Genomic DNA, 12231 nt, shown 5'->3' on the forward strand with positions numbered 1-12231 from the left:
TTGATAAGGCAGTTGAGATTGAGTAGTAGTTTCAACAACGTCAATCTTGCCCATTTGGTGCATCACAATATTATAGAGGTATGAGTTCTAATTCTACTTTCAAAAATTTGAAGCCTCTTTTTGCTACTAATAAGTTGTTGCCAAAATGTGATGAGACTAAACCTTTTGAGTGGAAAAGTGGGGCTCCTACAAAACCTTCTTCTACATCTTCTAAGCAATCCACTTTTACTAATTCTTCACCAAAACAACAAAGAGTTTGTGAAATTGAATGTTTTAAGTGCAAAGGGCATGAGCACTATAGTCGTGATTGTGCCAACACGAGACTTTTGTTGATAAAAAAAAAGATGATAGTGAGAATTTTTTTCTTCGAATCTATGGAAATGACATAGAAACCGTCATGTTCTCCCATTGAGATGTATTGCACTGAATTGAATATTCATAATACATGTGAGGGGATATGGGAAGTGAGGAAAAATTATCTGAAAAGATCAAGAGAAAAGAGACCTTAAGTGATAAAAGTCTACTTGATGGTCCAAATTTGATGAGTGAAAATTCATATGAGGTAAAATTGGAGAGTTCTCAAGTGGAAAAAGAAAATGAAAAGCAAGAAAATACTCATACAAAAGTGATGAATGATTATATTTTAACTAACCCTAGCTCAAATTTGCTTATTGGTGTTTCTTTGTTACAAGATTTCGAGGATCCATTGATGGACATTCAATTATATTACTCTTGTAACACCCCTTAATCCTGAACCTTCGCCAGAACAGGGTTACGAGGCATTACCAAACATATCAGACAACTTACGAATAATTCATAAATAAAATGACATTCATACTATAATTGAATAACTAAGTCCTTATAATGAACTCTCGAAGTCTAAAACATGTATTAAAAGTGAAATGGGACTCGTTCAAGTACTCCAGAATTTTTTTTTCGACAGCACCTCTGCTTATTTTCACATAAAACCCCCTGCAATTAAAACAGTATCCATTTCCAAACATAACCAATTCAACCAATTCAATATGATATCAATTTAAATTTATCAATGTACTAATTAAATTGAAACAGATAAACTTCTTTCATTATAATTCTTAGACTTTCACTACTAACATTTTTAACAATTTATATTCAAAACATAATAACCTTTATATACATCCTATGTACATGCCACATTACCAAAAGAAAATATACATCACCAAAAGTTTACTGAAGTCGGGTTTGGCTTTGGATCTTTGGTCCAAGATTTGAATTCTACAACTGCATGACGAAACAATCAGACATTGAGTATGCATATTATCACTATAATTAAATTTATATTTAAATACATTAAATCAGACACACATACTTTTACATTACAATTATCATCACTTAATGAACAATTCAATCTTTTATATTATCATTTGATTATATATATACCATTTTTATTTCTTTATTTCAATTCTCATCTTTCACATATGTCATATCATTCAAATTTAGTTTTATCAGTATATTTATTTCATTTTCCCTATTAACTTGACTCGGACTCGATGGATACACGGATTCCAACCAACACACCAGTACTACACATTGTACCTTAATGGTACACAGCACCTAAATAGTAATCGATGTGATGGCGATAAGATAAAGATATAGATATTCAACACACAAAGTGCTGAATTTGTAATAGTAACGGTAACAGTATTCGACACACAAAGTGTCGAATCGATAATAGTAACAGTAGTCAGCATATAAATGCCTCATTAGTAAGCCGACAAAAACCCGTACTATTCCATATCCTATGGCATGCCAACTATATCCGACTAGCCCGACTAGTTAATAGGGTACTTAATTCACTTTTCAGTACAATTTCCATCTTAGTTCAGTATCAATTATAATTCCTTATTTCAATCAGTTTCACTGTATTGCAGTAATTCATTACTTTAGTAATCTCACAGTTCAATGCAGTACACATAACAATATTCAGTAACTTCACAATTCAATTCAGTACTCAAAACAATATTCAATATTCCATAATTCAGTTCAGTATCAGTCTCAATTTCAATACCCAATCATAAATTTTCATTTTACTAAACACTTACCTTAAAATATTTACCACACATAATTAGTAAATTAAACACATAATAATGATAAAGTTTGAATTGTAGTGATACAAACCAAAATTCTCTTCGGATTTAATCCTCGACGATCTTTTCTTTTCCTTTTTGGGTCAATGCTTCAGGCTCGATATTAGCAATTAAATTTCAAGCTTTAAAACCCTAATTTTCCCTTTCTTCTTTCTTACCTTTTTCTTTCCTGCTCTGCTTCGAAATAGCCTCTGTTTCTTTTAGCTTTGTTTCTTTTGTTTTATGTTTTCTTCTTATTCATTTACTTGATTTTATATTTCAGTTAATTAATAATTATAAAATATCTATTTTAATAACAAATATAATTAATACATTTGTACTATATCATAACCTTACATTTGTCTTAATCTAACTAATTTATCAAATAAATAAAATCTTTTAATATAATGATTTAATTAATAAATATCTTTTACTTAAAATTTAAGAAAATATACAATTATATTACAAATGTACAAATACATATAGTACACGTGTATTTTATCATATCCATACAATTGGCATATTTTGATTTATTTAATAATACAATATCATTATAATTTAATTATCATAAATTCATATAATATAAATTATATTTAAATATCATTAATTATATAATTAAAACAAATAAAATTTTATATTTTATTTCCTTTATGCCGCCTCAACTATGCTAAATGGCTTAATTGTCATTTTAGTCCTTTTACTTTCTTTTAATCTATAATTAGACTTTCACTCTTTATTCAATTTGATCCTTTTCCTAATTACTTTAAATTAAACGAAATTCACTAAATAAAAGAAAATCTACTTAAACACACTATCAGACTCATAATTTTAATTACTCCTAATAATTATTTACTAACTCGATTTACTAAAACAGAGGCCTGATCACACACTTTTCCGATGCCCACGGATTTTGGGTCGTTATATTTCTCCCCCCTTAAAAAAATTTCGTCCTCGAAATTTTACTTGAAAATAAGTGAGGATACTGTGATCTCATAGTTCCTCCGATTCCCATGTTGCTTTTCCACACTATGGCTTCTCCACAGTACTTTTACTAGAGGGATCCATTTGTTTCTTAATTCTTTTACTTCTCGAGCTAGTATTTGAACTGGTTCTTCTTCATATGACAAATCCAATCTAATCTCAATGTTTTCAGTATAAATAATATGAGATGGATCTGATCGATACTTTCGTAACATGAAAACATGAAAAACATCATGAATTTTCTGTAATTTTAGAGGTAAAGCCAATCGGTAAGCAACTGGTCCAACTCTCTCCACAATTTCATACGGCCTAATAAAACGTGGACTTAATTTACCCTTTCAGCCAAATCTTAAAACTTTCCTCCAAGGTGATACTTTAAGGAATACTTTATCACCAACAGAATATTCAGTGTCTCGCCATTTCAAGTCTGCATATGATTTCTGCCTATCAATGGCAACTTTCAATCTGTTTTTAATCTTTTTAACTGTTTCTTCTGTTTCTTGAATCAGGTCTGGCCCAATCACTTTTCTTTCATTCAATTCTGTCCAACATACTGGTGATTGACACCTTCGACCATATAATGCTTCATACGGAGCAATCTGAATACTAGATTAGAAACTATTGTTATAAACAAATTCTGCTAGTGGCAAATATTGTTCCCAACATGATTCAAAATTGATGATACAACCCTGAAGCATATCTTTCAGAATTTGAATTACCCACTCTGATTGTCCATCCGTTTGTGGATGAAAGCCGTACTAAAATTGAGTCAAGTTCCCAAAAGATTATGTAGTTGCCTCTAAAATCTCGAAGTAAATTGCGGATCCCGATCTGAGATTATCGATGTAGGAATACCATGTAATCTTCCAATTTCCTGGATATAAACCTCGGCAAGCTTCTGTAATGACCAATCAGTTTTGACTGCTATGAAATGAGCTGACTTTGTAAGCCGATCAACGATTACCCAGATAACATTCTTTTTGCTTGCTGATAACGGTAGTCCTGTAACGAAATCCATAGTGATACAATCCTATTTCGACTCAGGAATACTAATAGGCTAAAGTAGACCTGTTGGTACCTGATGCTCTGCTTTTACTCGTTGACATGTCATACATTTACCAATATATTCGACTATATCTTTCTTCATCCCCAGCCACCAGCATAACCCGCGTAGGTCACAATACATTTTCGTTCCACCGGGATGTAAAACAAAGGCACTATCATGTGCTTCTCTCAAAATCAACTCTTTAAGTTTAGAAATAGCTGGAATACAAATTTGATTTTTGAACCTCAAACAATCATGTTCATCAATACTAAAATTTTCTACCACACCATTCCGTACTATCTCTTTTTTCTTCAACAACTTTTCATCTTCCATTTGAGCAGCTCTAATTTGATCAAACATTACCGGGTTAATTCTTAACTTAGCTAACAAACTTCCATCATCATTAATACTAAGCTGAGCGAGCATTGCACGTTAATTCAACCGCTGCTTTTCTGCACAATGCATCTGCTACCACATTCGCCTTCCCTAGATGATAATCCATAATACAGTTATAATCTTTCAAAAGCTCTATCCATCGTCTCTATCTCAGATTCAACTTTTTTTGTGATAGAAGATATTTGAGACTTTTATGATCAGTGTAAATATAACATTTCTTACCATACAAGTAATGCCTTCAAATTTTTAATGCAAAAATTACAACAGCTAACTCCAAATCGTGTGTTATGTAGTTGTGTTCATGTGGCTTTAACTGTCGAGATGCATAAGCTATTACTTTTCCGTCTTGCATTAATACACAGCTCAAACCATTCAGAGAAGTATCACTGTACACAATAAAATCTTTTCCCAACTCTGGTAATGTTAAAATAGGTGCCTCGGTCAACATCTGCTTCAATGTCTCAAAACTCCTCTGGCACTGCTCATCCCAAACGGAAGGAACATTCTTTTGTAGTAACTTAGTCATCGGCAAAGCTATCTTTGAGAATCCGTTTACAAATTTCCTATAATACCCGGCTAGACCGAGAAAACTACATACATCTGATACATTCTTGTGTGGTTTCCATTGGACAATCGCTTCAATCTTCTTTGGATCGACTCAAATTCCGTTTGCAGATACTACATGTCCCAGAAATACAACCTCTGATAACCAGAATTCACATTTACTGAGCTTTCCATACAACTGTTTCTCCCGTAATATCTGTAGCACTATTCTAAGATATTGTTCATGTTCTGCCTCTGTCTTTGAATAGACCAGTATATCATCAATGAAGACTACCACGAACTGATCTAAATACGGCTGGAAGATACGATTCATGAGATCCATGAAAGCAACCGGAGCAGTAGTTAATCCAAATGGCATTACCAAGAATTCATAATGACCATACCTCGTACGGAAAGCTGTATTCAGTATATCAGTTTCCTTTACTTTCAACTGATACTACCCGGACCTCAAATCAATCTTTAAAAATACTGAAGCTCCTTTCAATTGATAAAATAAATCGTCAATTCGAGGTAATGGATATTTATTCTTGATTGTTACCTTGTTTAACTGTCGATAATCAATACATAGCCACATTGACCTGTCTTTCTTCTTAAAAAATAATACCAGAGCTCCCCAAGGTGAAATGCTCGGTCTAATAAACCCACGATCTAGTAAATCCTGTAACTGCACCTTCAACTCTTTCAATTCAGTGGGTGACATTCGGTACGGAGGTATAGAGATTGGTAATGTACCCAGATACACTTCTATAGCAAATTTAACCTCTTTGTTAGGTGGTAAGCCCGGTAGTTCTTCAGGGAATACATCTGGAAATTCACATACAGTCCAAATCTGACTACACTGACTTCTGACTTAATCAAAATTAATAAGATATGCTAGATATGCTGTACAACCTTGATGAAACAACTTATTAACTTTAATTGCTAATATAATTCGAGCTAACCCACTGGTACGGATTCCATTTACCTCAACACTATCACCATCTTCAGTCTGAACACTGAATTTCTTTTTATAACAGTCCAAAATTACCCCATATTCAGCTAACCAGTCCATACCTAGTATAACATCAAAATCCCTAAAAGGCATTATTAATAAATCCACCGGAAAAGTTTTATCATAAATTATTAGCGGGCATTTCGGGCACACTTGATTAACTAATATTATTTGCCCCAATGGACTTGATACTTCTATTGAGACTTTAGACATTTTTGTTTTTAATTTCCCCGACTCTACTAATTTTGAATTAATATATGAGTGTAAAGATCCAAGATCAATCAAAGTATAAACAGGCTCAGAATACAGTAAAAATATACTTGTCACCACATCGTGAACATTACCTTCTTCTCGGGTTCTGACTGCATAAGCTCTAGCTGGAGCTCTGGCTTCAGATTGCTGTGTAGTTATATCACTGCCTCTACCAGCTCCTCCTCTCCTCAAAACAGAACCTCCTCTGGACATTCCTCCACCTCTGGCAGTCGATATCGATCTCTGAGATGTGGCAGGTGTGCTACTCTGAGTTTTCGAACAATCTTTAACAAAGTGTTTAGTAGAGCCACAGCGCAAATATCCTCCGATTTTCTTCCAGCATTCACCAAAATGTCTTTTCTCACAATAATCGCATTCAAGATTTTCACTTTCCCGAGACAGAGCTTTTACACTACCGGTGGAAAGACTAATTTGTTTTCCTCTACTTCTGTCACCCCTATCAGACCGAAAGCTTGATCTCCAACCATTTCTTGATTCTCTGGATCTCTTCAGTAATGGATTAGAATTGGTAATTCCCATACATTTCCCAACTGATTTACCCATTTTTGACTTTTTATCCACGCCCAATACTTGTTCTATCATTTTTGCTCGCTCAACCAAATCAACAAGTTCAGCAATTCTGAGACTTACCAATTGAATCTTGATTTCATTTCGCAGTCCCCGTAGAAATCGTTCACAACTATCAGCCTCGGTTGAAACATATTCTGAAGCATACCTGCTCAGTCTTGAGAACTCTCACTCATAATCCAGTACTAACATATTACTCTATTTCAACACTAAAAACTCTTACTTTTTCTCTTCAATGTACATTTCCCCAATATACTTCTTCTAAAATTCTTTTTAAAACAAGTCCCAGGTTACCTGATCATCCGAAAAAAGCCTAACCACAGATTCCCACTAGAGATATGCTTCTCCTTGTAATAGTGATACAACACATATCAGATTCTCTCGAGGAGTGCAATCTAATTATTGCAAAACTCTTTTTGTTGATTGCATCCAATTTTCAGCAGCGGAAGGATCAATTCCTTTTAATCCCAAAAACTTCGTGGCACTATATTTTTGTAGCTTTTTAATCGGGGCCCGTCTGACAGTTGGTACTGATGTAGTAGCAGGTACAGTTCCCGCTACATACTGTAATGCATCGGCTATAGTTCTTAGCAGTTGTGAGTCATCTCTTTCTCTTCCTACGTTAGAAGGTTGATTATCTAACGGATTTACACTAGGTGTAGCAGATTCAGTTTCTTTAAATTCTCGACTTCCAGTATACATTTCCTATTCAACTTCATACATTCTTTCATCTGACATTTTATCTATAAAATAAAATCAAATAAATATATTAGCATCCAAAAACCCGACTCAGTTTCGACTTAAATGTGGCATGTACTTCTAAACTCATTTACGATCTTGATTTAGTTTGAGAATCAGCTAAACCTTGGCTTTGATACCAATAATTGTAACACCCCTTAATCCTGAACTATCGCCAAAATAGGGTTACGAGGCATTACCGAACTTATCAGACAACTTACGAATAATTCATAAATAAAATGACATTCATAGTATAATTGAATATCTAAGTCCTTATAATGAACTCTCGAAGTCTAAAACATGTATTAAAAGTGAAATGGGACTTAAAATTTACTTTTCTTTTCTTTTTATTCATTTACTTTATTTTATATTTAAGTTAATTAATAATTATAAATTATCTATTTTAATAACAAATATAATTAATACATTTGTACTATATCATAACCTTACATTTGTCTTAATCTAACTAATTTATCAACTAAATAAAATCTTTTAATATAATGGTTTAATTAATAAATATCTTTTACTTAAAATTTAAGAAAATATACAATTATATTACAAATGTACAAATACATATAGTACACGTGTATTTTATCATATCCATACAATTGGCATATTTTGATTTATTTAATAATATAATATCATTATAATTTAATTATCATAAATTCATATAATATAAATTATATTTAAATATCATTAATTATATAATTAAAACAAATAAAATCTTAGATTCTATTCCCTTTATGCCGCCTCAACTATGCTAAATGGCTTAATTGCCATTTTAGTCCTTTTTACTTTCTTTTAATCTATAATTAGACTTTCACTCTTTATTCAATCTGATCCTTTTTCCTAATTACTTTAAATTAAACTAATTTTACTAAATAAAAGAAAATCTACTTAAACACACTATCAGACTCATAATTTTAATTACTCCTAATAATTATTTACTAAGACGGAGGCCCGATAACACACTTTTCCGGTGCCCATGGATTTTGGGTCGTTACAACTCTACCATCGATAGACGATTTTACTTGTGGAAAAGTGGTAAGTTGAACATTGATAATTTTGCACAGGTGTTAGAAGGTAAGAAAAGTAATGATACATCGACAATTGAAATATGTAGGCATACCTTGAATGTTTTTATAAGTATTCTATTGATTTTCTTTTTCCTTACGACATGCTTTCTCCTTAGTCAAGTTTCAACAAACAATGGTCTGAAAGTTCAATTGATTTTATAAGTTTATCTAGGTATTTAAAGCTTAATTTTGTTGCACTCGATAGGTTTATTAAAGAACCTCAAGCATTTGATCTTGCAACAAAATTTTCTACCTTAGACTTTAAATATGATTTTTTACATAATAATATTAAACTACTTGGTTTTTATAATTATGTGAAATTCTTGACTCATCGTTGGAAATTCTTATGGATAACCTTACATATTCAAAGAAAGTTACAGGTTATTTTTTACTTGAAGACTCATGTACCTAACACTTCTTTATTTAGTGTTGATACCTTGTTTTTAAAAGAGACACACATGATCAAAGTTGATTTGAATGATCAACCTCGGAGATAGTTTTGGCCCACAAGAAAGCTTAGGCAAGTATTTTTTTTCATTTTATCCTTATTTATTCTAATCCTTTTTCTTTTTGTGCAACTAAAGATTTAGGGACGAATCTTCTGAGGAAGGGGGAATTATGCGAGTCTCAAGGCCCAATTTCAGACCCAAAAATGTGATGGGCTTACACTACCTCAAGGCGCAACAGTAATGTCAAAGGCCAAGCAAATCAAACCAAGATTTGACCAAAGAAAAGATTCGAGAATGAATCTTTTCGAGGAAAGAGGGAATGATACATGCACAAATGGGGTGATATTTATTAATTTCCATTCATCGAAGTTGCTAATTTTCAAGTTTGGGAAATCATTAGACTTGCAACATCTTTTTGGATGGGATCCAGGCATTTAGTGGTTAAGATGTCTCATGGCGTTCGAAGATCTATCTCTTATCTTCGAAACTCAATTGAAATCACTCAATTTTTAGTTCAGGAGCTCAAGTTATGACTGTTTTAGTGAAGACTGGGTGAGCAAAATTTCTGGTTAGGATTATGATGAGAATTACGAGTTTCAGGCTTTTAATTCGAGTTTAAATCATATTGTGTTTGGGTTTTAGGTTTAATTTTTATTATATATTAGCTCAATATTGTATTTATCAGCTCTTATTATTTTATTATTCCAATTTTTTTATAATTATTAAGTATTTTAAGTTATTTAGGAGTTTTATGTCAACAAGAAAGTTTAGTTTAAAACTACTTATTGTTTAGGTTAATTAGAGTTCTAGTATACTTACGAGTTTTATTTAGATTTATTTAGCTAGCCTATATAAAGGATTATTCATTGTTCATTAAGGAGACAATTGTTTTCATTAATGTAGTTTTCAACTCTGGGAGTTTGTTTCTTGTGCAAGATTTCTTTCTTGTGATTTTTAGAAGTAGTTTTCTTCTTGATTTTCTCCACAGAGTCGTGTGAATTCATTCTTCGCCCTTCAATTTGCCAATGATCATTTCTTGGAGGGTGGATTAGAGCCATTAATTGAGTTTGTTGGGATTTATATATCAAAGGGTTCAATTGGACATTTATCTTTCTATCCATAATATCCATCAATTTACTCATCCATCATCCATTTTTCTTTTTTAATTTATATTTCTTATTTATTTATGATTTTTATTTGTTTTTTATTCTCAAATTTCTTCTTTTACTATTTTTGATTTCTTTATTACTAAATTTGTTTATTTCTTCTTTTTAAATAATATCCAAATCTTTCCTTCTTGAGTCAAACAACTTGAATTCGATCATTCTTCCACTTCCTCCACTCCAATTCCTTATCAGTTAACCTTACTATTGAGTAGTCATGGGAAGGGTCAAATCAATCCAATTGGCTCTTATTGAGAAGTGGCCAGCCATGCTGCTTGTGATGATTTGTTCAAGTGGCTTGTTTTAGTGTGCAAGCAATCTTCCATACATCTTGTTACTCTGCTCTTTACTCTAATATCTGTTTTTGTTACTGCAGAATCCCAACAACTCCCAACCAAACCCAATACAAGATACATTTGAACAACATTCATGAAAATTGGGCGTACTATATCTTGGCGGTAACTCACATTTGTCGTGGTCTTAAAGACAATTAAGTCTCCTACAGCTTTCTCATACACCTGGCAGACTCTTAGTGCATAAGCAAAACTATGGGCGTACCCCTTCATAAGTGCACACTTCATTGGGCATAATCTTTCTTCTATTGGAAACATCCTACGAACAATTCCTTAGATACCGCCAACGGGTGGATGCTTTAGCGCTAGTATGAGCCAATACTTTAACTCGCCATTAGGCCAATATGGTGGCGGATTATGTTTGCATTCATACTTTATTTGTCTTTTAGTATCCACCGATTTTTATGGTATGACATACAATGAGATAAAATAAGATCATATTGAGAGAATGAATCTTATCTCAAAGAGACCAAAGATATCCTATAAGGGTAACAAACTTATGACAAGGTCATTGGACTAGCATTGGGTAGATGCTTTTGTAATGGTATGTCATTAGGGAGAGCTTAGTCACAAAACTATAGTGGAATGACTTCGTGACTAAATGAGTTTACAATTAATAGGTGAAAATCCAAAACTTGATTATAAATCATTTGAGCCCTAATTACATATTTCCAATCGGTTCCTCCACTAACTCGTTGAAATCAGAAATTAATTATGTGTTTGAATAGAAATGAATATAATGAATAGGAAAAGAGAAATGGGAAACATTCAGGAATGATTATGATTCTTTCTGAAATGGAGAAATGGAATCATTAGGAAATTAATGTAGGTTTCCAAAATGAAAATGGAAATGGAAATGAAAATGAAAACGATTCATTTACAATTTTATATAGATTACTTAAAATGATCGAATAATGAGTTTATGTTTTAAGCAGTTTTGAAGCCTAGAAATGAAAACAAATCATTCGGTCATAGTGAACATGTTGAGTTGTGAAATATTAAACATATTTTTGAAAATTTTAATAGGGGTAAAATTATCAAAAAATTTACCAGGGGTAAAATCGTCAAAATTTTACTGAGGGTAAAATAGAGATGAGAAAATTGTTTAATATAGAATATTAAATTTTATTTTGGGAAATAGAAAGACTGAATCGAGTTGGATCACATTAAAAAGTACTAGGTCAAAAAACCCAGTAAGTACTCGTAATTAGACCCGATGTGAGAGATGCCCAAAACCCCTCATGTAACAGCCCGATTTTGGGTCTAGATGGAACAGTGATTTCGGGACCACAAATCCGACAAGGAAAATTTTATTTTAAAATTATGACATGGGTTGCCTTATGATAGGAAGGTTGCAAATACTGATATGAAAATTTTATCGATTTAGTGATTAATTAAGGAAAGGACCTATTTGTATAAAATGTAGAATTTGAATTCTAGAAGCTAGAAGGGTTAATTAGCTATGAAATTGTAATACCCCGAAAATTACTACAAGAAGAAAGTAAGATAATATCCCGATATGATAATATC

At 32.3% G+C, this 12231-nt stretch overlaps 1 protein-coding gene across 1 annotated transcript; it reads right to left on the reverse strand.

Annotated features, from left to right (window-relative positions):
• Positions 1-3424: 3424 nt before the first annotated feature.
• LOC128034393 (uncharacterized) lies at positions 3425-4491 on the reverse strand. Its single transcript, XM_052622967.1, has 3 exons — positions 4206-4491; positions 3942-4088; positions 3425-3669 (listed from the first exon to the last, which is right to left on the reverse strand). The coding sequence occupies exons 1-3, from the start codon at positions 4489-4491 to the stop codon at positions 3425-3427; spliced, it is 678 nt and encodes a 225-aa protein (XP_052478927.1).
• Positions 4492-12231: the final 7740 nt, after the last annotated feature.

Source organism: Gossypium raimondii, chromosome 2, assembly GCF_025698545.1.
Source record: "Gossypium raimondii isolate GPD5lz chromosome 2, ASM2569854v1, whole genome shotgun sequence".
Taxonomy (NCBI): Eukaryota; Viridiplantae; Streptophyta; class Magnoliopsida; order Malvales; family Malvaceae; genus Gossypium; species Gossypium raimondii.

Coding starts and splice junctions, on each gene's coding strand:
- LOC128034393 (XM_052622967.1), bottom strand. CDS start 4,491: ATGTTTGATCAAATTAGAGCTGCTCAAATGGAAGATGAAAAGTTGTTG. Junction 4,089..4,205: donor AGATATAGTCGAATATATTG/GTAAATGTATGA, acceptor ATTTCGTTACAG/GACTACCGTTATCAGCAAGC. Junction 3,670..3,941: donor GGAAATTGGAAGATTACATG/GTATTCCTACAT, acceptor CTCCGTATGAAG/CATTATATGGTCGAAGGTGT.